Here is a 25,758-nt window from a genome sequence, read left to right as displayed (position 1 = left end):
ACTCAAAATATTTGTCCTATTATTACTAAATAACTTCTAGAACTTACAGTTTTAAATCGGCCGATCTCCGATGAGTGACTGCAGCACGAGATGACTGCAAAATTTGCGCACAACTTGCCACAGCTTTTCGTTTACATCAATAGACAATAACGCAAATACCCTAGTTGCAGCCAGGGCCATGTTGTGGTGAAGTGTCGCCTCCTTAGCACAACGTGATTAGGAAAATATTTCAAGTATAAAATCCTCACATAAAAAAGTTATAGACTATTCCGATTCAATTCAAAATATACACAATACAATGTACTTCAGACTGGAAAAGTAGACCATCTGGCTTTTGGACGGCTGGCACTCAAAGGGTTTACATCACCTATTACATACAATATCTCAGAAAAAAAGATTCCTAATAAGTTTGTTCCGTGTTTGTAATGAGAGATTGCCTGCAGATTACTACCCATTAAGGTGCAAGGAGTGTAGCACCCGACACCCTAAAGTGTACTTCTTCACAAAAAACCAAACACCATCCACAAAGATACATAAATAAATCCTCAATAAAGATGAGACATGGAATGGCATTGTCCTCATGACACTAGGAATCAATTACCACTCACTGAATCCATACGCTCAGGAATGAAATAGCCTGGGTGAGCTATAAATGAAATGTACGGGGACATTGTGCTCACCTGGTAATGTTTCAGTGATGGATGAAATGAGAGTGAAGGTCATTCGCCTCTTGAGACATGACCCATAGAATTTTATGACACTGACCTACTTCCACTGCAGCTTAAAATTTTTGTCAACATGTAGAGATAGCCAACAGGTGTGTACATACATGGCCGACGTCTGATTTTGGCACCAAGATATTTGCCCCTTACACGGCCGATTTAAATCCCCGATATAGGTCATGTGGCAATATTTCGGCACAGAAATTTGGTCATGATATATCGAGTTAATGTCTCACGGGTAAACTGTATTTTGAACGATTTTAAAGGCTTTCTACTTACTCTTTAAGAATTCCAGGACAAATAATGAAGAAACGTGCCACCTTTGGTGAAATTTTCTACTTTGACCTCTGTGACCATGAAAAGTAGGTCAAATCTAAAACCCGAGTATTATGTCATGTATTCTTGTCTGAAGTTACCACAGTAAAAATGTCATGATTCTGACTATGAGATATTGACAGAGAAGGTTTTCAAAGATGGCTGCCTAGAGCCCAGAAAGTAGGCCAAATTGAGATGATTTTTGGTATATCAAGTCAAGTTGTCATGAAACATCCACACACCAAGTTTCAATTTTCTAGACTTAATGGTGAACAAACGTGCCACCATTGTTGATGGACAGACGACGGACAAAATGTGATGACCCAGGTGAGCTAAAAATTCATATTTTATTGAACCCAGATGCCAAGCCGTTCTTTATTGCCTGCCCAAGAAAGTCCTTCGCGTCAAACACCACCTTCTTGTTCCTGTCTTTCCTATCCTTCAGGTTTCTTGGCAACCACAGCCACAACGCACATGTCGAGACCGACGGCAACCGTAATGTGCCCTCCTCCTGGTCATAAAACTTCACCACAATTGCGTTGTGGTTAAGCCCCTGAGGCGGAAGTGAAGCCAGTCCAGTACAAAATTGTAGAACATCATTTATCGTGATATTGTTCTTTTGATCTGCAAAATAATAAAATAAAAGTTTTAAAAAAATGCAGCCTGTTAAGTGTTGGTTATTTTCCCATTTTCTTGAAGATGTAACTGCCTGCATAAAATTGGAGGTGGGGTTAAATTATCGAGGGATGAATTATCCGGGCAAGTGTTTTGCTGCGGAACAAATTTCCACAGTCCCTGTAACCTTTTGGTAGGTCACACCTAAAGAAATAGATGGCAGGACTCCCGGTCTATACCGGGTGTGGGCCAGGGGTACAGTACACTCCCCAAACCCTGCAGTAGTGAAAGCATTAAGCAAAGCAGCTCGATCATTGATACTTACTCTCACAACTCTGAAGGAACCTTTCGAAAGTTAACATTGTTACTTTCTCCTCCTCATGCTGGGCCTTGTTGTCCTCTTTCTTGGTGTACTGGATTCGATACATCGATTTGAATGTTTCGCGGGTAAGTGATTTATCACCCCCGCACATGCAATTTTGAAAGTCTGTTGGGTTCTTCCCCATTACTGTGAACAGATCACCAAGGCTGTTCATACCACTGGTGAACTGATCGATGGCCGGCTTTACTCTGCAAAAAAGTGTAGGTCTCAATTACATGTTTAAATGTAAGTTCATATATAGAGCTCATAATACTGTAAAAAAGTCTCTAAGGACTTTACAATTATTTCCCCAGCCTAATAAGTTTTTGAGTAAAGAGTGGCACTGGCTCGACCACCGTGCACTGCGCTCCCCATGTTGTCGCAAGTTAACACTTTCAGCGCCCAGCCATATTTAGCGTACTTCCCCCAAGGGCCAAGGTTACGCCCCTTTTTACCCTTTTTCAAAATTATGAAAACAATAGAAGGAATAAAGATAATTACATGAAATTTTCTGTTTTGGTTCTTCTTTATTAGATCTCTTTACAATGCTTATTTGGAATGATAGTCAGCAAAGCACTTGATTTTGCACAATGGTACCCCACACATAGAACAGTAATATCTGGTGTCTTTCCGAATACCCGCTTTTTGGCATACTCTCGGCTACATCTGCCCCCGTCATCAATCTTCGACCCGCCATTGCGCCTATTCGAATGCAGACGATCTTGGCTATAAATAGCACATTGGCTGAACATCATACTATCACCTCAAGCGCTGTATAGTTAAATTATTTTCCCCTATACTGCGCTGCTAGTCGCCTCGAAGACAAAGCGGGAAATTTTAAAATGCGACGTAATATTACGTCGGATGGCTCAACCGTGTGAACTTGCAAGACGTAAAATTACGTCGGATGGCGCTGAAAGTGTTAAGATAGAGGGTCAAACTCAAAACATGTATTACATGTGATTAGCATTCAGCTGATTAAGGCCATACAGTCCGAAGCATGAAATGTTCATGCGATAAAGCCAAAAAAAGGGAATCGAGAGCTATTCATTTGATTCATGATTTTACCAAGATGCAGCAACCCAATCACAATCACACACACATTTCAAAGAAAAACAATAATACTGACACATACCTATAAAACAAATAGAATGCATTTAAATGCCTCAGGAGTGGTGACCTTTGATTGAGGGACTTCATCCCAATGATCTGGGGGCAACCGCGATCTTATCCCCAATCTGCAAGTTCCCTGCAGACCTGGCAGAACTCCTGATCAGTCTTGCACTCCTTCAACTGAAACAAATTAAATAATTTCAAATGATGATGATAATATAATACATCTGCAATCGGGGTTGTCTCTACCACTCATATTTCCATTGGCTTAATATGGGTTATTGTTGTGTCTGTAACCTTGATGTGGTGTATATGTAAGAGCTTGCATGCTTCATTGACCTGGATGGCAATGCTAGGTGAAAACTCCTGGTAGGTTCAACCATGCCAGATTGGCTGAAGGCGAGAAGTCAGATTAAAATCAGACTCCTGGTGCTCTGTTGGGGGGGGGGGGGGGGGTTCGGCATGGCATCCCTAAAAGTCAAGTAAACCACTTCTGAAAAGTGTTCAAAAGTACCCCACACATGAGAGACTTGAAATGGATTCGCATTTACCTTGTTTAATTTATTCTGCACATCAATATCTGGCACATGGCTGACATCCTCATCTTCAATGACTCCACCGGTCATCAGTGACCACACTTGGTTGCTGAGGTACTTAAGACCGGGGCCACCATGGAGCAAGCTCCATGCCAGGAAACGACCAGCCTGGAAGTACCTCTTCTCCTCCAGATGGCTAATGTTCAGTGAGAAGGAACGCTTCTCCGACTCACCATCGAAACAATCGCCTACAACTATTGCGTTCAGTAGGAGGCTGAAAAACAAATATCATGGATTTCAGGACAATCAAAGTATCAAATAACCTGAAATATCATCAACTATGTCATTTTTTGTTGAAATCCTTCTTATCCAGAACAAGATCAGAACTATTTAACACAATCCAGATAAAATATGGGTGTCTATCCCGAAAATCCCGGCCGTTTTTTGGCCTATCCTGGCGTCACCAAAAAGACCATTCCCCTCTATGCCAAATTCTGTGGTGGACCTATGCCAAATTCAGATTGGCAAAAACAACAATGGGAAAACTTGGCAATCTCTCCCATAACTGAAATGAAGTTGTTGGTTCAATATTTTAAAGTTTAGAAGTACACTGGTGATTCAAACACAACATACCTAAAATATTCCCTCATCGGCCCGCCAAGATCGGTGGCATCTTCCCAGCGAATTCTACTTCAGGGACAGCATAAAAGTTGAAATTTTCATCCTCCTCTACTGCTTCCTCTGTACTCTCCAGGACATCTGCCCGGTTGACCAGTACACTTGTCTTAATTTCCCCAGTTGGTTCCCTGGTGGCAATTTGGAAATTGATGATCAAGTCCTCTGCGGATATTGGCTTTTTGGGCGGTTGCAAAAGAATACTGGCGGCCAGAGCTGCAACCATATCCTCATCTTCTATGTAATCCACCCTAAAATAATCATTTAGAAAAAAGATGGTCGACGTAAGTGGATGTGCAAAAATAGGTCAATTAGAGATATTTCACATTTATCTTTGGAACAAATAATTTTACACCTAGTCCCAGCTCATCAAAATGCTAGAGCCAGCTAACAGCTGATCAGGCCAGAACTTATCCTAAAATAATCATTTAGAAAAAAGATGGTCGACGTAAGTGGATGTGCAAAAATAGGTCAATTAGAGATATTTCACATTTATCTTTGGAACAAATTATTTTACACCTAGTCCCAGCTCATCAAAATGCTAGAGCCAGCTAACAGCTGATCAGGCCAGAACCTATCCTGGTGTCTGTAGCTTTAAGCCACTAGGAGTATCACTCCCAGGGGGTTTACTCTCCATTACATGTGTGAAGAGCATCCTTAACCCTTCTCGCTGGTAAGATATCATATCAACCCTTACTATTCATCTCTGAATGGGCATGAATATACCTGATATATACATTGGGGAGTTAGGATAAGAGTATCAGGGAAGAGACACAACAGTAAAGTTCGCGACCCGCGCTCTCATTTCCCGATCCATGAAATAGTTTGATGCTCGACTTGGAGGCCTTTAGCAGTTTTAAGGTTTTCGAATTTTGCCTTCTGGTGGCCAAATGGTGAATCAGATCGGACCGTACTTCTGTACCTGAGATCACCTGACCAAGGGGTACATGTGTACCAAATTTGAGATCAGTAGTCATTGCAGTTTAGAAACGTGCCAGAGTTAAAGCCCAACGACCATTGTACGCCATTTGACCTCTGTGAACTTGTGGCCAAGTCAAGAATTGGAACGGAGTAGCTGGGGAAAAACAAATTGTTACCAAGCTTTCCGGTAGTGTTAGATGATGACAATGAAGTTGTACTCTTCCAATGGCAATTTATAAACTCTGAGTAAATTTATCTTATAGCAATGTTACTTACACATCATGAGCTGTCTCCTCCTCTGGGATGCCGACTGAGCTTCTTGCAGATTGAACTTGAGGTGCACCCTGCAAATTAATCTAATGACATTGTAATACACGTAAGAATTGAATAGCACACAATTAAATTCAGTGAAGTGATCACCCATTTTTATTATCATGGAATGGCCAATCAGGGATAATTTTGTCCTTAATCAGAGAATCTCTGGCGTAACTATTTGAAGTCGATTTAGGCACTTCCAAAAGGCCAATCATGATATCTAGAATATTTTTCATTATTTTCTTTACACAAGAGCGTCCCCCATGACTTTTCTCGTCAATGAACTTGTCGTTTGTGCAGTCAAGTGTGACCAGTCGCTGGGTGTCTACCATGTTTCAAGTGCAGTTGGTCGTTTGGTGGTCGGCGTTTGTGTTTTCTAACTTGGCCGTTAGGGTTTATATGCATGCATAACACTATATATATAGCCTGCTAGTACACCAACTCTAAAATCTACAAATACACAAATCCCTTAGAGGCATACTGCTGTCTGCTGTTCTCTCATCTTGAAAGCGAGAACAGTCCTAACCACCCCAACCCATTTCATAATAAAAAAAAGAGCAAATAAAAAAAGGTAGCACTAAATAGTTTCTCCAATGAAATGAATTAATATGAATGATGCAAACAACCACATACCAATGCACTTGCTACCGCTGATATATAGTTCCTAGCATTAGTTGCAGCGGCTCTCTGGGGTCTTATTGAAGGCTAAAATTAGAAACATGTAAAATAAAGGGACTTAACAATGAAACCAAGAATAAAACATTAACAGGCACACCAGTATATATATATTATTTGTGGACACAAAACTTGCCAAACTCTAAAGGGTAGATCCAATCCAAATACGTTTTTTTCATTCTAATTGATCATTCCAAATGAGTGAAAAAAATCTAAAAATTTAAAAAATGGGCACTTTGCACCGCCTGGCACGTTCAAACCTTTGCAGACTCGCGCACCCTGGCGTAACGTCATGCTAGGGTAATTCAGCTGTGCAGGTACTGAATGGCATGTTAAATTGAACAGAGAAGTTGGTAGGCCCAATGAGATACATAGACACGACACAGACTGAAAATCAACTGTCCAATTTCGTTCAAAGAGCAAACAAATATGACCAGTTTTTCCTAAAAATTTGTTGCGCTTGAAGACTTGGGAGGCGCATCACAGCATTTTGGCACTTGATGTAATAAAAGTGCCAGTATGGAATTTAAATCCTTGATTGGATTAATACATTTCTCGCAGGGATTATGGCAATATCTGCATCTACTCTTTAAAGCGCAAAATTACCAATGAAGTGTCCTTCTCATGAAATGAAATTTTTCAGCCGTTTAGGTACATGTATTTGTAAGAGAAATCTTGGGAGTCTAGTTATCCTGTGGTGTGCAAAACAAAAACAGGGGTCTAAGTCTGAAAATGCCAGTTGCCAACCAATTATTATGAAATTCAAATACAATGTGTCATTATAGAGCAAAAGTAGTTAGCACTTTGATTGCTTAGGTTAGGTTTATGATAAATGATAAACTTGCTAGATTGACTAACTTACCCTATGCACAGATCGTCTGCTTGTCCTTTGCACTGCATTGTTCTGATTCTGAAAGCACAACACAAGAAAATGTGAAAAATGAAACAATGCATTATATAACAAGTAATAATAATTATGGATGCCTGCGCAGAGAATTGAGTTGTTGTCTATTCATGTACAGTACAGGATTTTAATATTGTTTGGCCATTGTGTTCGCCCTTTCTGTCAATAGACAACAACTCTACTAGTGCTCAACTAATAGTTGGACCACAATACAACTAGGCACCAGCATCTAATTCCCTGTGTATTCCAGTACAAAGTGCCCATTTCCTTACAAGAAATGGCAATTTTGTTAGTTCATACTTACCTATGGAACACTTTTGCATGTTACTCCATTTGGGCTCAAACACAAGAGTATCCCTTTAATTTTCTAAAGGGAGAACTGAGTTAACAGCTCGGCCGCCAGGCGGCGCCCTGACCGATCCCGCGAGATCGCGCCGATCTCATGCCGCCATATTCAGTCTTTACTCTTGTGCTTCTTCGAAGCACATCGTTTTTTCAAAGCTGCCGTGAATTCGATTTAAAACCAAATTCAACCAGCCAAGTCTAGACGATTTTTGGGTTCATTCACCTACGGAGTAGACCGCCAAACTAATCTTGGCATTAGTATTGTCCAGTCTATTTAATTATAGACCTTTCTTAGCTAGCTTAGTCGACCCGGCTCCATTATTTTGATCAGCACTAAACTTCTACAATTGTTGCAGGTTTTGTAACTGCTTCACCTATGGACGATTCTGTGAATATCTGGCTATATGTGCCATCCCTGGAAACCAGGGATTTACAGGGAAGGCAGATATAGAGCCTATAATATTCGTTGGATGGGGAAAGGTTGAGTGTATGCTATATGATTGGGCTCAGCCAGTGCCACTTTCTAACTCTCAACTGGAGTGAAATGCCAAAAGGCCAAGTGATCACTCAATTTTGGCTGTTTATTTGTGGATCAGGCTGGGAAACTTTTGTAAGAACTGTGAACAGGCAAAACATGTCTGGATTGAGCCCTACAAAAATCCTACCCTTTCTGCAAAAAACATTTCTCTGTTTTTTTCCTGTCTATTGGTTTCGAACACCTTTTGCTGGAATACAACTAAGATCTTCCAGACCATCTCTAACTGCAGTTCACCAAACACATAGAGGTGGAAGATTTGTGAAGAGAGAAGATTCTTGATTGACAATGCATAAACTTTAAATCAATATTGCAACTTTCTATCAATGTTACACAGGATTTCACTTTTTTTTCCAGACCAAACTAGTTTTTCCTGACTTAAGCTCAGGATTCCTGCATTTTCCAACAGTCTTTAGTTAAAATATAGCCAAAACATACCACCATTGTCAAAGTTCATTGCCTTAAAAACCAGTTTGAATCAAAACCCTGTATAACCTCGTGATGTAGTCCCCTCTGCAGAACACACACCATAAAAAATTCATCAAATTTCAACCATTATTAACACCTTCAGTACCAAAAGAAAAATAGCATGCATATAAAAGCTCATGTCCTATGATAATTATGCTTGCCGGCGTTTCACTCTCTCTTTTTTTGGACCCCCTAGTCATGCCTGTAAAAAAGAGAAAAATCCAGCTCCGGGTACAAAAAATGCTGTTAAGGAAGTTATTGCACATGGTGCCAAAAGCCCCCTGGTGGCCAAACCAAAAATCAGAAAGGACCGTAATTTGGCCTGCAAGTAGCGGTCATTCGGGAGTATTTGTAGACTGGGAAATTTTCATGACCATATATTTTTGCAATCTAGGAATAGAATTGTATAGAATGTAATGCGGTGGTCGCACACATTTTAGTTCCAACAACGTCGATAGGTGACGCGCAAACCGCACGACCCTTTTCCGCTCAAATTCTAATGCATTTCCAGTTATTTCTGACCATATAAATACCCAACTCTTCTCATCCAAATTCAGCCATACTTTACCTTTTCGACTCAAATCTAAAGAGGTACACATCCAGACGACAACATCTGCCCTAGATAAGCACATCCAGGAAATAAAGCACTTTTTCTGATTGAAAGTTTTAATAATGCTAAATGCATTACACCATTTTACCGCACGTAACGTCATAAGTTCGACGCCGTGCATCAACAGAAGGTCATTGCGTCATAGGGCATGCGCTGTGCCGCATTTTTGGGTTTCTTCCGTGTCTTGCGGTGACATTGCCATCTGGCATAATAGTTCTGCGACCACCTCATTGCGAATGTTAGTTTCACCTCTCAATAGGGGGAAAATTGCGCCAATTTTTGTCCTCCTGAACATTTCCTGGTTAATAGTACATATCTATCAAGTTTGGCTTCAGAAGTAGTTACGAAATGTGCCAATAATATCTAATGACGACAGGCAACACTAGGGTTTTTTAGAGGGGCACAGTACCCTGCCACTGCCATGGGGCTAACCAGCCATGCCTGCTCTACCATTTATTTCATTCAGCTAGGGGCCTGCTGAGAGATCAGATGGCCACGCTTATAATAAATGATGCAGAGTTTGACTCACCAGCATTATGATGGCTACTGACTGACTCTTCACCCAATGTCTTGGACTTTTTTCGGAGGCTTTTTAAGTCCGTAAACAAGTTCTTGTCCATGTTTCCAATGGCAACACTATCGTCCGAGTCCGAAACTTGTTCATCATCTGGAAAAGAAACTCTAGTGAGTGAGGTGCAACAATAGAAAAACACACCGGGGCAAAGTACTGCAACCCAATTATTTTTCAAAAATGAAATTTACCCTTTCCTTCGAAAATTTATCAAGAAGTTGGTAATCTGATATGAATGATAATAATCCAGGAAAACAACACTAACGGAGATATGCAACTGAACTACAAGAGATCTAAAAACACATTGACTGCAGATCTGGGATGAGTATCTCATGTGTGTCAGTGAAGTGATTTACAGTCAGCGAGATAGAAAACTAAAGTGGTCTGTCCTTTTGCAGATACTGTCAAGCTCATCTACTACATGTAGCCTAACCCTGCAATGTGATTGGATGATTTTTATGTATCTTGAAGTCTTTGGGATGCTCAGATATTTTTTTCCTAGACTTCTGATGCAACAATTTGAATTGAATCTGAAACATCGATAGTAAACTTCTATTTGCTTACCACCAGGGGCATAATCTTCATCAGAGGAATGGTCGACCTCCTCTTCCATATCTTTCTCCATACGATGGTGCCGGTGGGTTTCCGTCAGGCTGCTTTCAACCATGCTTCCATTGTCTAAAAATGAGGTTGTGAAGAGGTCAATTATATCAAATGATTGTAAGCTACATCAAAAGAAAATGCCTCATGTCCATTGGCAAACATTCTCTTATTTTGTAGGAACATCATGTCAGTTAAACATGACGTAAATAAATTTGGCATGGTTCATTTGCACTAATAACACAAAGCAGAAGACAATTCTGTAACACATCTGAACATAATCATACAATTTTTTCAAAGTGGCTGCTGCCATTTTCCTGGCAACAGACGTGTTTTTCCATTCCAGGTCTCGCAAGGAAATCTCACAACAGTATTCTGTAGTATCGGCTCCGGAGTCGCGATTGTACATGAAGTACTAATGGAGGCAGTGTATTAAAAGATTTCCCGTTCATAACAAACTGTGTAGTGGTAGATGTCACATTGTATTGCTGTGGGAGCCACTAACAATACCCAGAACAAAATGCCTAGTGTTACTCTCCACATATTTCCAGGGGAAGAAGAGCTTATTTTAAGGTGGATAGTGAATATTGGGCGGAATGTTGGCCCATCGCATGCTTCCATGTAGAGCAGTGCAGCCGAAGTTATGCCATACGGCACATAATTCGGATTACACAATGGCTGCCTCTATCCTACTAAACCTGATATACAAATTAGCCTATAACATGTTAACTATGGTAGGAAAGGGTGATTCAGTGGCATGTTTTGTTATAATGAAGTTATTTGAAAGGATCGGGCTATATTCATTTGCTCATGCTAATGTTCCTTTATTTTGACCCAAACCTCTCAAATAGATTCAATGATCTTCGAGAGGAGAATCTGATTTCTGAATTGGCAAAGAAAACTTCAGTTCTTAAACTACAAATGACTGAATGATCAAGGGTTCCCTTCAATTTTGTGACCAACAAAGATTTTTAATTTTTTAAGACTGTTTGCCACATTAACTAATCCAAAAGCCAAATAATGGGGTACCGGCACAACTTCATTGACCGCTACGTGGCACTGGTGGTAACTAGGGTACGGCGACGATGGAGCTTGAAGTACGTGTAGAAAAAACGACAACCAAAAAAAAGACCAGACGATTTCTTGCCAATTTTTGTCATTGAAATTGATTTTCACAGTGCCATATTGTCATAATGTCATCACATACACGGCATTGGCATCTTGGACAAGCAGTGAAGGTGCGAAACGTAGGAAAATTTTACGTCTTCATCGCTGCTTACATTGAAGCGAGTCGCTTATATCACTTGAAAAAACCATTTACCCTAGTTACGACCAGCGCCGCCTAGCGGGAGGCCAATACCTCATTGACCAACATTGGCTAAGGGGTGAGGTGTTCAGGGAGAAACTTCTTGATCATTCATGGTTATGCTAAGTGCCAGTCGGACATACGTGGGAACCTGAATGACTTGGGCCTGACACGATGACTCTTTGAAACAAAATAAAGGAAATTAGAAACAAACCATGATGAAGTAGGATAGTTATAAGAAGCAGACTACCAAGGTAGCCAAGAAGGAAGAGTCAATAAGGATAAAAGTACCTGGCACTTCTTTGGGGTTTTCTACTTGGCCAACCACTTCTGGCTGCTCTTCCTCAGGGCATGCTTCACAATCTTCATTTCGGACTGGAAGAAAAATATTTCCATGAAGTCACAGCCTTTCATGGTACCTCCAAGCACACTTCATTATTTCAATCTTTCACTTCCATCATACTTCATCAAAAATTGTGGACGACCCCGTTTGAAGGGGCGTTCCCAAGTGAAACAACAAAGAGATTGGTCCCCTTAGATACAGACAATGTTGATCTGTGCTGGTCCACATGGTAAAAATTCCAAATACTGCTTCAAATTGCCACTACTGTTACTATACAGAAATCCTTACGCCCTAACATAAAACCCTCTGAACGGGAACATATGTGGTGACCCATGAACAAGCCTGACACCAAGGAAACATTTGGTTGCCCACCAACAGGCTTCCTTTTGTAAATTCCTTATTGATTCACTTTTTTGGTAAAACACAGTTTGCCGACTTGGCAACGTGCACCAGAAGCCTAGAACTCGGACTTCTTCAGGACAGTGCCAGTTGGACACGGCGGAACCTTGATAACCTGGACCTGACAGGATGACTCTTTCGAGCAAAAGAAATGAAATCATTCAGTATTTACAGACAGGGATGTAGAAAAACAGTTAAGCAGACTACAACTACTGCCAAGGTAGTCAAGAACGAACAGTTTAGTTAGTAAGGATAAAACGCTCAAGTACCTGGCACTTCTTCGGGGTTTTCTACTTGGCCACCTTCCACAGGGCATACTTCACAATCTTCATCTTGAACTGGAAGAAGAATATTTCCATTAAGTGACAGCCTTACATGGTTACCTCCCAGCACACTTCATTATTTTGATTTGTGTATCCAGATTATCAGAAGCAGGGAGGCCCTTTGTATTGAATTTTTGGGGGCTATGGGTATCAAAAGCACCTCAATTTGTGCTGTGTATACAACATGAAGGGGACCAACATCCTAACTTGATATTCTGTATTATAGCTGTACATTTCACTACTCTACATGATGCGAAGGCTGGCTTCAGACTCAGAGTGACAAGATTGAGGACAGCTCAGTTTGGAGGGACGTTTTCAAGTAAAACAAAACGATTTGTCCCATTCGACACAGATGATGTTGAATCTGTGCTGATCCACATAAAGAAAATTCCAAATAATGCTCAAATTGCTAATACTGATATTATACAGAAATCCTTACGCTCTAGCAAATAACATAAAACCCTCCAAACGAGGACATGTGCAGTGACCCACAGGCAACCCTGAATCCAAGAAAACATTAGGTTGCCAACCAACAGGTTTCCTTTTGCAAATTCTTTATTGATTTATTTTTTGGGAATAACACAGCTCGCCAACTGGGCAATATATGACCCATGAGCAAGCCTGACACCAAGGAAACATTCGGTTGCCCACCAACAGGTCTTTTTGTAAATTCCTTATTGATTCATTTTTTTGGTAAAACACAGTTTGCCAACTGGCATGCCAATCCACCGTCGTTGTGCATCGGTCACCCTCCTTCACCGCCGACAACAAGGCCCCTGCAAGGCCATCAGGACGTTTGTCACAACATCATAACCTGCAATACACGATTTGCCTCCCAAACCCTCCAAACGAGGACATGTGCAGTGACCAACAGGCAACCCTGAATCCAAGAAAACACTAGGTTGCCAACCAACAGGTTTCCTTTTGGAAATTCTTTATTGATTTATTGATTGGGAATAACACAGCTTGCCAACTGGGACACCTGCAATACATGATTTGCCTATCAGCCTTTTGGCATGTTTGGAGCCTGCCCTAGGCATCTGGAAAACCTATTAGTACTTTAGAAATAGAATCCCTGTATATTCAAATCCAACCATTTTCACTCCAGGTTTATACAGCAAATGAGTTTTTCCATTTACTGTAGCCATCATGTATCAGTATTTTGTCATATCTGTCAATTTGAAATGTTCTGATTGTCCATTTTGTCAAGACCTTAGAAACTTTAAAGAACAGAAGCCCAGACTTTTTCAGGACAGAGCCAGTAGGACATGTGGAAGCCTTGGTAACCTGGGCGTGACAAGATGACTCTTTGAAGCAAAAGAAATGAAATTAATTATAATATAAATAACACTAACAGACCATGATGAAGCGAGTAGGGCAGTTAAGTAGCACAGACTACCAAGGTAGCCAAGGAGGAAGAGTTAGTAAGGATAAAACGCTCAAGTACCTGGCACTTCTTTGGGGTTTTCTACTTGGCCATCTTCCACAGGGCATACTTCACAATCTTCATCTCGAACTGGAAGAAGAATATTTCGATTAAGTTACAGCCTTACATGGTTACCTCCAAGCACACTTCATAATTTTGATTTGTGTTTGAGGGCTTAATCAAAAAATCCAGACAATCAAAAGCAGGGAGGCCCTTGCTTCTTTTTCTAGCTATCATTAATTTGGACACCTTTTACTGTGAAACACATCGACACACCCCAACTCATCCTGACCTCAGGCCAACACTCAGCACTAACGACCGAGCTTATGCCCTGAATAGACCCGGATTGCTGGCTGTTCTCTAACATTACATCACCCACGCCGGTCGATGGTAAAAGATGAAATGGCCAGGGCCATTGTGCTCACCTCATGTGGAGGAAAGATGGATAAAGAGCATGGTCTTGTGTCATGTAGTGTTAGGTTTGATGTAGGTCCAAGCAATTACAATTTCCCCAAAATGGCCAATTTACAGTACATTCGACCTCTGTGACCTTGAAAAGTAGGTCAAATCAAAGAAGACCCGGGTGACACATTGAATGGTTGTTAGAATTAGATGTACCTATGATATAAATTTGGTGCCAATCGGGCAAGTCATTACTAGGAATAATGGCATTTTGAAGAATTTAGGATTTGGCCCCCTCCCTGGAGGCCAAACGGCAAATCAGATCGCACCAAACTTCGGTACCTAAGATCACCTGACCAAGGGGTACATGTGTACTCAATTTGTGATCAATAGTCATTGCAGTTAAGAAACGTGCCATAGTTACGGCCCGACGGCGAATTTACGCCATTTGACCTCTGCGACCTTGACAAGAAGGTCAAATTAAAAACCTGTGTGACATATACTGTATGGTGGTTAGATGTACCCATGATATCAAATTGGTGGCAATCGGGCAAGAAGTTAAGGAATAATCGCATTTTTAAGGTTTTTGGATTTTGCCCCCTGGTGGTCAAGTGGTGAATCATATTGGACCAAACTTCGGTCCCTGAGATCACCTGACTAAGGGGTAAATGTGTACCAAATTTGGTATCAATAGTCATTGCAGTTTAGAAACGTGCCATCGTTACATCCTAACGGCCAATTTACACCATTTGACCTCTGTGACCTTGAAAAGGAGGTCAAATCAAAAACCCGTAGGATATATGATGCACCTTTGCTAGAAGTACCTACCATATTTTTTTCAAAATTTCCCGACTACTATTAAGGGAGATATTGCATATTTTCACTTTTAACGTTTGGCCCCCTGGTGGCCAAACCATGAAACCAATCGGACCGAAACTTGGTCTCCCAGGTGTCATTACATAAGGGTACATGTGTACCAAGTTTCAACTCAATAGCTCTAACAGTTACGAAACGTGCCCTGCTAACGGACGACGGACGACGACGACGACGACGACGCCGACGACGACGACGACGACGACGACGACGACGACGACGACGACGAAGACGACGACGACGACGGACGACGGACGCCACGGTATGGGATAAGCTCACCTCTGCTAAGAGGTGAGCTAAAAAGTGTACCGTTTATTGTCTCAAAACAGCATTTCGAATAAATACAAACTGCTTCCTTCATCAATAAGTCATCGACTCATGTTCCATACATCGCTTGCCTCAATTGACACTTTTATGGTTCTTTTGGGGTATTTCTCAATAATTTTCTCCGATAACGGGGGGAGGATGATTGCTCCTCACAAGATCGGGCAATTACAGGGAATTCCGCAGGTGCGTCACGAGTATTTCAAATTTCAGCCATTGAGGGCGACTTTTACAAAACGTATAAAAAACGCATAGATGCTCTCTTGTTTTCGATAGTGATGGAGTTGCTCGGAATGATGTAAGAGCCGTTTTCATTGAGCGGAGTAGATTGGTCCGCCTCGTCCCCGAATAACCATCGGATTTATCCAGGGTCAGTAACGTGTGCAAGGGAAGGAGGATACAACTGACTCTGGATTTTCAAGGATGATCTCAACTAGGTGTCCTGCACTTTAGCTGTACGTCACTGTACATGATGCCAAGGTTGGCCTCAGAGTGAAAAGATTGAGGAAAGCCCTGTTTGGAGGGGCATTCCCAAGTACCATTATATTGTCATATCTGTCAATTTGAACCTTTCTAATAGTCACAAATACTTCAAGATCAGAAGCCCAAAAATCAGGCTTTTCAGGACAGTGCCAGTATGTTTGAAATGTGGGAACCTGAATGACCTGAACCCGTCGGGATGACTCTTTGAAGCAAAAGAAAGGAAAATACAGTAACAATACCAAGCTGCAGTAGGACAGTTAGAAAGCAGATTACCAAGGTACATTAGCCAAGAAGGAAGAGTTAGTGAGGATAAAACATGCAAGTACCTGGCACTTCTTTGGGGTTTTCTACTTGGCCAACCACTTCTGGCTGCTCTTCCTCAGGGCATGCTTCACAATCTTCATTTGAAACTGGAAGAAAAATATTTCCATTAAGCCACAGCCTTTCATGGTACCTCTAAGCACACTTCATTATTTCAATCTTTCACTTCCATCATACTTCATTAAAGATTGTGGACGACCCCGTTTGGAGGGGCGTTCCAAATTGAAACAACAAAGAGATTGGTCCCCTTAGATACAGACAATGTTGATCTGTGCTGGTCCACATGGTAAAAATTCCAAATACTGCTTCAAATTGCCACTACTGTTACTATACAGAAATCCTTACGCCCTAACATAAAACCCTCTGAACGGGAACGTATGTGGTGACCCATGAGCAAGCCTGACACCAAGGAAACATTTGGTTGCCCACCAACAGGCTTCCTTTTGTAAATTCCTTATTGATTCACTTTTTTGGTAAAACACAGTTTGCCGACTTGGCAACGTGCACCAGAAGCCTAGAACTCGGACTTCTTCAGGACAGTGCCAGTTGGACACGGCGGAACCTTGATAACCTGGACCTGACAGGATGACTCTTTCGAGCAAAAGAAATGAAATCATTCAGTATTTACAGACAGGTATGTAGAAAGACAGTTAAGCAGACTACAACTACTGCCAAGGTAGTCAAGAACGAACAGTTTAGTTAGAAAGGATAAAACGCTCAAGTACCTGGCACTTCTTCGGGGTTTTCTACTTGGCCAACCTCTTCTGGCTGCTCTTCCTCAGGGCATGCTTCACAATCTTCATTTCGAACTGGAAGAAGAACATTTCCATTAAGCCACAGCCTTTCGTTGTTTCCTACCAGCCCACTTCATTTTTTGATTTGTGTAAATCAAAAAGATCCAGACCATCAAAAGCAGGGAGGCCCTTTGTATTGAATGTTTTACGGCTATCATATGCGTATCCTTCATTTGTACATGTTTTTCTGTGAAACATGTGGATTTCTGCCACTGTAGACGATATGAAGGGAGACCAAAACACCAACTAGATATCCTGTACTTTAGCTGTACAACACTCTACCTGATGCGGAGGCTGGCTTCAGAGTGAAAAGATTGAGTACGACCCACGTTTGGAGGGGCATTCCCAAGTGAAATGAAAAACACACATCATTATTCCTTGGCATAACTGATACAACAATATATATTATTGAAAAAATGTGGCAATGCCAATGTTACTTGTTAGTAGAATGACGTTTAAAGAATGAACAAGAATAATAATGATGACACAAAGAAAGACCAGCACTGAGGGCAGCACATCATTTAATCACTTGGCCTAATCTGCATTGCGGAACCATTTAGAAAAGATGGACATATTCATCAGGTTTCAACGCAATGATGCATGCTATGGGAGTCGTCATTTTGATGACGTCATGCAATTTTTGTTGGAAAATATTGTTGAACTGCGTTTTGAGCCAATGACGTCAAACCAGTCATATATAAAGCAAATATTGCCACACACAAAATTAAACAGTAGTGAAGAGGTTAGAATCAATAAAAAATTCAGCAACATTCAACACGAACTTTGGTAAATGCAACAGAATGGAAGGCAGTCTCAGTAGATTGAGAGAGTTTATCCTGGCTTGTAAGAACAGGGCAAGTTGTAAAAACTGGCAGCAAGACTGAGGTGGGTGAAAGGAATCATTCAATCAAGTAGTTTCTTTTCTACTCGTTTTCTTATTCTTTCATGTTTCAGCTCTCTGTGTATGATGAATAAGAGACCAGCAACATCATAGATAGCACAGCTGTCTTGTTTTTAGGCAGGGAACAATGTTTGCTTCAATCAGCCACAATCACGAGTTGTTAGAATAACAATACCGTTGTTTTAAATTAAAAAAATTAGTATATTGCTGCAAGGTGCAAAATGCAAAAACAAACATTTCTGCCTAGTTCCAGACTATCCCACGTGACATTCAGAGGCGAAAGATGGGTGAGCAGAATGTAGCCGTAATACATTCACTGACAGCAGAACTACATGTCCGAGACGAATCAGCCAGTCAATCCAGGAAAAACTCAAAAATTACTGTAAACAGTGAATTTTCTGTGCACCACATTTTAATTGGGGATGTACAATTTTACATCATACAAACGGGGACGTGTGTAATTATGCACAAGACTCATCATCATCAAGTTCATAAAAAGACGTCCCACGGTTGATTTGGACCTTCTTATCTGACCTATGCGGACATCCTATAAACTTAAGTAGAGCTGTAAATTATTCTGCATGTTGCTAAGATCATGAATGTCCCTGTTCGGAGGGGTGTCCCCGATTGGAACAACACAGGTGGGTCCCCATAACACCGAAAAACACACAGTCACTGGCAAATTTTCTTATCATCCTTTCCGCTCGACAACGTAGAATTGGGAGCTGGTTCTCGTTCAAGAGATGAGACCAAGTTCAAATTCAAATTCTAAATATTGCTTGAAAATTTCACTGCTTACAGAAATCATTGCAGCCTAGACAAAAACTCAGGACACATACCAATGCCTCTGGCTGTTTTAGCAGCCTCCTAAAATAAAATGTGAATTGTTGTATCATAAGATCAATGCCTAGAGGGCAGGGTGACCAAAGCACGCAATAAATGAAACGGCCAGGGGCCATTGTGCTCACCGTAAGTATATTTAGTAGACAATTAATTCATGCTAGTTACAGAAAGTGAACAGTATGTAACCAAATGGAAAATACTTAGATCAAGCCAAAACTCGGTGTCGAAGGTTATCTGATGTAGGGGGTTATAGGGGTGCCATAGTTACACTCAAACAGACAATTTATGCCATTTGACCTCTGCGACCTTGAAAAGTAGGTCTAATTAAAAACTTGTATGATATATAATGTATCCTTGCTATGAATGCCTACCACAAAAGTTGAGAATCAGATTGGACTGAAATTCAGCACCATAGGTTATCTGATACATGGGGTTATACATGTTATATGTACCAAGTTTCAAGTGCATATAGCTGCTGCGGTTGGGAAACGTGCCATAGTAACACTGAAACGACCAATTTACGCCATTTGACCTCTGCGACCTTGAAAAGCAGGTCAAATTATAAACCCGTACAATATATGATGTATCCTTGCTATGAATGCCTACCACAAAAGTTTTATCGAAAACAAATCATTAAATAAGCGAGATATCACACTTTTTAGATATCCACATTCGGCCCCCTGGTGGCCAAGTTGAGAATCAGATCGGACCAAAATTCAGCACCAGAGGTTATCTGATATAAGGGGTTATATGTACAAAGTTTCAAGTTCATAGCTGTTGCGGTTGAGAAACGTGCCATAGTTTACACTGAAACGGCCAATTTACGCCATTTGACCCCTGTGACCTTGAAAGTAAGTCAAATTAAAAACCTGTATGATATATGATGTATCCTTGCTATGAGTACCTACCACAAAAGTTTTATCAAAAACAAGTCATTAATAAGCGAAATATCACACTTTTTAGATACCATCCACATTTGGCCCCCTGGTGGCCAGTTTTAGAATCAGATCGGACCGAAATTTATTGTCACAGGTCATCTGACCGAGGGAATCCTGTGTACAAAGTTTCAAATTCATAGGCCTAGTGGTTAAGAAACGTGCCACTGTTTTTGAAACAGGATACAACGACGACGACGACGACAGACGACGGACACTGCGGTATTGTATAGACTCCCCTACGGTGAGCCAAAAATCCTAGCAACTCCAGAATGTGCCTAGTCTTCATTCTGTCTTTGGGTGACTATCCCAACAAGTTTCAACTTTGCAGCTGTAAAAGCGTGTGCGATGTATATCTCCTCAATGAACTGATCTCAGTAAATAGACAAAAACTGTTTGTTTTGGTCATTCCATACCAGCTGAAATATGAGAAGCAATTCCATGATCAGGACATTACCAGAGGATAGTGTGTCTTATCCCTGAAGGCATTTTATGTCATCTCAAGATGGTCAATTGATATTGCTTCAAGCAGTTACCCAATTCGATACTTTATCCTAATATAATGATTTTTTCAGGCGCAGGTGACAATATCAGTCAAAATTTCAATTATTTCAATTATATAGCGTCGCAATTCAGAAAATTTGGCGCAACAAAATATCCCAAAATTAAGATGAAAAACAAAAAGTCATGTCCCCAAAATAGGCAAAAAACTACAGGGTGTATAGGTCTCCATGTGATTGAAAAGCCTGTTTAGGCAGGCTTCACGGTTCAAAAATTCCTTGAAGCTGCAGCTGTACATCCCCCGACATTCCTGAACACCTAGGAAAAGAGAACATCATGTATGATGCGACTTCTTCCTTCATAGTCCTGCTCATGTCCTAAATCAGTGTGACGTGTGTGATGTCACTCTTTGCAGATTCATTCGTCTTGATGACATGCCGCTTGATGCTGACTTGCATGGCATGGTGGATATCTCATTCACATTCACATGAAAGTAGCGTCATTTACTGATAACACTTCAAGCCCCCTCTTAATATGAAAAGTCTACTATGTATGATATACTGGGAATCCAAACTTTCGCAAGCCATACCTATTAGCTCTACTACAGCACATGTTAGGTCTTTGCAAAAAAATGTGGTTGCCAATGCAATAATCTTGTCATGGCAGCGCGTGCTCAATATTGTTGTCACTGTTTCGAATATTCTAATACGGGAATACTTTTCACAAACATCAGTAAATAGCATTGTAATGAGGTATCGGCCTCCGCTAGGCGGCGCTGCTTGTAACTACGTTTCGCACCTTCTCCACTTGTCAAAGATGACAACGCTGTGTTTGTGATGACATTAAATGACAATATAGCACTGTGAAAATCAATTTCAATGACAAATCGGCAAGAAATTGTCTGGTCCTGTTTTTTGTTGTCATTTTTGTACACGTACTTCAAGCTCCATCGTCGCCGTATTGCTTTACATCGCTGACAAAAACACGCAATACCTTAGTTACGACCAGCGCCATGTAGCGGTCAATGGGTTTGTGCCGATACACCATTGAAAGAAAAATGAATGGTCCAGGGACCATGTGCTCACCTCAGTTAATGTTAGTGCATGTCATTTGCAGTCGATGTGCATGTCACTTGGAAATTGGTTGACATCTAATCAACAGTTTAGGGAGTAACAAGGTTTCGTTGAATTTTCAAGATGGCAGCCTAGCGGCCATATTTGTTATCAGATTACATTGAAAATTTGGGATAACATAAAGAGTACATAGATACATAATCACATGAAATTTGGTTGCAATCGTATAATCAGTTTCAGAATAATAGGGCTTTGAATGGTTTTCAAGATGGCCGCCTGGCAGCCATATTAGGTGACAGATTTGACTGAAAATTTGGGATAATGTAAAGGGTACCTAGATACATCAACACAAGAAATTTGGTTGAAATACAATCATTGGTTTCACAGTTATATGACTTTGTTCAATTTTCAAGATGGCCGCCTGGCGGCCTTATTTGATGTCCAAGGGGCAAATTAGAGGGTTGCTAGATACAAGTCCATACAAATTAAGAAGCTTATAGCTCAAATAGAAACGAAACGTGCCACCTTACGGTGATTTAATGAAGTTTGACCTATGTGACTTTGAAAAGTAGGTCAAATCAAAAACCCGGAGGATTATATGATGTACCTTTGCTAGAAGTACCTACCATATTTGTTTTCAAAATTTTCCGACCAGTATTTAAGGGAGATATTGCATATTTTCACTCTTAACCTTTGGCCCGCTGGTGGCCAAACTATGCATCGAACCAGATTGAAACTTGGTCTCCAAAATGCCACTACATAAGGGTACATGTGTACTAAGTTTCAACTCAATAGCTCTAACAGTTTAGAATCGTGCCCTGCTAACGGACGATGGACGACAACGGACGACGACGACGACGGACGACAGACGACGACGGACGACAGACGACGACGGACGCCACGGTATAGGATAAGCTCACCTCTTCTGAGAGGCGAGCTAAAAATGGAAATGACTTGCTTACCTCTACAACTTTAAAGGGGAGATTGCTCACCCCATAATTGTATACCACCTCCTCTCCCACCTGAATTTCGCTGATGGCAAAGAAACAGAGGTGTGGGGTCCCGTCCACCTCCACCGCCTTGACCTTTGCATTTGGTCTTTTGGATGAATGATTGGCAAGGCGCCCTAGTGTTGCATCTCCGGCCAGTGGTTCATTCATTGCATCGATACTGAAAGATAATGAACAAACTTTAAAGATGCAACTGGACTATAAAAGGCAGGAAATGAAATGTCCTTGGGACATTGTGCTCACCTGGGGTTGATTTATTCCTAGATATCATGACAGATTTGTAGTTTGGTAATTGACATGAATTAATGATATATATAGTTGCACTGCAGAGAGAGTGTGAATTAATTGGTGAGGAGCAAATACACAGAGAGGAATCACACTGACTTGGTCAAGTCATGTGTAACCTTGGGCAACACAATTTTCTATAACAATCTCTTCAAAGGATTTTACAAACTTGACCTACCGGTACTTATCACTGAAAAGTTGGTCACATTGACCTACATGTACTTTTTTATCAACATGTAGAGATGCTCAATAAGTGTCTACATACCAAATTTAAAGAGTCTACAACAAGTGATGACGAAACATGCCACCTGCGGTGAAATTATAGAATTTGACATCTGTAACCTTGAAAAGTAGGTCAAATCAAAAACCCAGGTAACAAGTCATGTAGTCTCTTCAGAGGTATCCACAAAAAAAATTCAAGATCCTAGCTATCAGCATTCATGAGATATTGAAAAATAAGGTTTTCAAAGATGGCCGCCTGGAGCCCAGAAAGTAGGTCAAATGGCAATGATTTTCGGTATGTCAAGTCATGCTGTCATAATAAATCCACACACTAAGTTTCAACCTCCTAGACTCACTATTTCGAATTTGCATCTTAAAAGATTTTCACATTGACAACATTAACAAGGTGTAGAAACTAATTTCTCATGTAATAAGGGAATAAACATTTGATTCGGTTGGTGGATACAATCATGTAAATACCATGGTGGTTGAAATGATCGATGGACAATGCACTCACCTGTTGATCAAGGACAAAGGTGGAGAAGAAACATTTCAATTATTTCTTTGTTTGTACCCAGTTTGAAGTCTCCAGCAAATAATTTAAATGATAACTGTGTCTTGTGGCTTAAGTTTCATCCTGAACAGCAGCCACAATCATTTCTTCACCAGAGATGCGACCAGGCTACCCTTTGACTTTGATTGGCGCCTAGCCACAAAAGCAATGGAGCTGTTTTGTACTGCAGTGCAGAGGGTTCAGTGTCAAAAACGTGTACAATATTATGACAACTCCACGAGGACGTCGGACAGACCAGCTCTGCCCTGTCGTATAACTTGCTAAGGTTTAACAGGTCAAACTTTACTTACCATAAGTATTCACCTTTATATTGGAAAAAAAATCGGAAGTTACTGGGATCTACAATCTCTCTTTCATCGCCCTCACTAGCAGAAATCAGATCCCCCTTGTACTCCATTATGAAGGTGTTCTTCTGAATGACTTCAGTTGCCCGCACACCTCTACCTACATGTAAAATAAAAGCAGAAGATATTGTGTCATAAAAGTAAAACTTGTACTCATGTCGAGTCATTGAGTGTCAGTCATTTTGCAATTGGGCTTCTGGTTCTTTCGCACCGAATTTCAATTGGATCTCCACTAGGAATCTCTGACTAAAAATAGTCTGTATTTTGTGATGCAGTGTGTATTAGTATTAGAAAAAGAAACAAGATATTCGTCTGCCTAACTCTCTGTTCCTTTTTTTCCCGACAGACATGACAGACACTGTATTTTTATTTATCCATTTTAGGCCCAGCATCCTGAATCCTGCAATGCCATTCCTGGAGTTAGCAACCCTACTGTTAGCAGATTACCCCATAATAGTGTGAGTGAGCGATAAGCAATAAAGATCATCACAAAGGGACCTTGGGCCAACAAAGGGTTTAAGTTTGCCAACATCGGGGATACTTGCCCTTGATGCAAGAATTTTGAGTCAGTCAAAGATTATGAGAGATTTGAATGTTTTATTGACAGTCACTGTACTGTGACGACATTCAGGTGAGAAGTCTTATATTGTTTGTTTCAATTTTTTGGGCTTCTGTTGCTCACCTTTGCCTGGGATGTTTGGGTCAACACACACACAACCTGGATCCCAATCCTTCAAACTTATCCATGACTGTGCTGCATCAAGAGGATCCACGGCATGATGACGGCGCCTTTTAGCTGAAGTGGCCATGTCTGTAAGGTTAAAGTAAATCTTAAACAAATCTTTTTTACAGGCCAATACACAAAGGCTTGTGAGTCATGAACCGATTTCAAATGCTGAACATAAATATTCAATGTGAATCTTCAGCTGATGTGTCAAGTCTTGTCAGGGTGAATTGAGCAGTGCATTAGTGGAGCCAGTTCATACTTGCGGGAGAAGAAAAGGAATAAAAACAACCCATAGTGGGGCAAGCCTTTATTTCTAAACCCCTCAGTGGGGCAAGGCATTTCAGGTAGTGGCAACCAAATCAGACGCAATAAAGTATTCATTTTCTGAAAGCTTATTTTATGTTATCTAAATATTAGAAATATTCTGTCCCCAAAGAAACTGAGTTAGCTCACATAAGACATTGTAAGAGGGATTTATTGCACCAAAAGGGGGTCAACAAACCTAACCACCCCCAGAACCATGAACATTGACCAATACAAACAGTTGTGCATTCTATTATATTAGAGATGATGTACATGTACATGTATTGTCAAATAAAGTCATAAACTCGAACCCATTCCAGTCATGCCAATGGTCGATTGACGACATTAACGGGCAGAATCGAAGCGCGTTTAAAAATAAACTTTGGTAATGCTTGTGAAAAACGACAAGCTCTCCAGTTGAAACGAACACCAATTTTTCGACTTGGAATCGTGGACGACCCTGAAGCAAAGGTGCCACAGGAAAACTTTGACCTCTGGGACCTTGAAATAATACCCGAAATACCCTTGTTAGTAGTACCTGCCATAAAAGTTTCATGAAAATCGGACCACTATTAAACGAGTAATCAAACATTCTAACTTTTGACATTTTGCCCCCTGGTGGCAAAACCAAGAATCATATGAGGCCAAGATTCAGTCTCTAAGTACGGGTCACAAAGGGGTACATTTGTGCCAGGTTTATAAGAAACTGATCGAAATGTTCGTGATTGCATTTTGGGACATGTTGGCAATGGGGAACCGGAGGAA

General features: G+C 40.8%; 3 protein-coding genes and 1 long non-coding RNA gene across 5 annotated transcripts; all 4 read right to left on the bottom strand.

Annotated features, from left to right (window-relative positions):
• Positions 1-3,220: 3,220 nt before the first annotated feature.
• LOC135493170 (G2/M phase-specific E3 ubiquitin-protein ligase-like) lies at positions 3,221-4,458 on the bottom strand. Its single transcript, XM_064780193.1, has 3 exons — positions 4,296-4,458; positions 3,678-3,936; positions 3,221-3,306 (listed from the first exon to the last, which is right to left on the bottom strand). The coding sequence occupies exons 1-3, from the start codon at positions 4,310-4,312 to the stop codon at positions 3,241-3,243; spliced, it is 342 nt and encodes a 113-aa protein (XP_064636263.1). The 5' UTR covers positions 4,313-4,458; the 3' UTR covers positions 3,221-3,240.
• Positions 4,459-5,543: 1,085 nt separating this feature from the next.
• LOC135493367 (uncharacterized) lies at positions 5,544-7,165 on the bottom strand. Its single transcript, XR_010448225.1, has 3 exons — positions 7,111-7,165; positions 6,207-6,278; positions 5,544-5,602 (listed from the first exon to the last, which is right to left on the bottom strand). It is a non-coding gene; the product is annotated as an uncharacterized LOC135493367 (long non-coding RNA).
• A 2,430-nt stretch (positions 7,166-9,595) lies between these two features.
• Positions 9,596-16,766, bottom strand: LOC135493658 (uncharacterized). Its single transcript, XM_064781147.1, has 7 exons — positions 16,742-16,766; positions 16,487-16,570; positions 14,100-14,168; positions 12,599-12,667; positions 11,879-11,962; positions 10,246-10,359; positions 9,596-9,777 (listed from the first exon to the last, which is right to left on the bottom strand). Exons 1-7 carry the CDS (start codon positions 16,764-16,766, stop codon positions 9,596-9,598), a joined length of 627 nt encoding a protein of 208 aa, XP_064637217.1.
• Positions 16,767-17,206: 440 nt separating this feature from the next.
• On the bottom strand, positions 17,207-25,554 carry LOC135494143 (N-lysine methyltransferase KMT5A-like). 2 transcript variants are annotated; one of them, XM_064781950.1, is made up of 5 exons: positions 25,532-25,554; positions 24,646-24,774; positions 23,910-24,063; positions 22,491-22,698; positions 17,207-17,290 (listed from the first exon to the last, which is right to left on the bottom strand). In XM_064781950.1, exons 1-5 carry the CDS (start codon positions 25,536-25,538, stop codon positions 17,228-17,230), a joined length of 561 nt encoding a protein of 186 aa, XP_064638020.1. In that variant the 5' UTR covers positions 25,539-25,554; the 3' UTR covers positions 17,207-17,227. The 2 variants fall into 2 exon arrangements, with proteins under 2 accessions (XP_064638020.1, XP_064638019.1); XM_064781949.1 differs by lacking the exon at positions 25,532-25,554 and adding an exon at positions 25,267-25,426.
• Positions 25,555-25,758: the final 204 nt, after the last annotated feature.

This window comes from Lineus longissimus, chromosome 9, assembly GCF_910592395.1.
Source record: "Lineus longissimus chromosome 9, tnLinLong1.2, whole genome shotgun sequence".
NCBI lineage: Eukaryota > Metazoa > Nemertea > Pilidiophora > Heteronemertea > Lineidae > Lineus > Lineus longissimus.
This window is presented reverse-complemented; position numbering and strand designations above follow the sequence as displayed.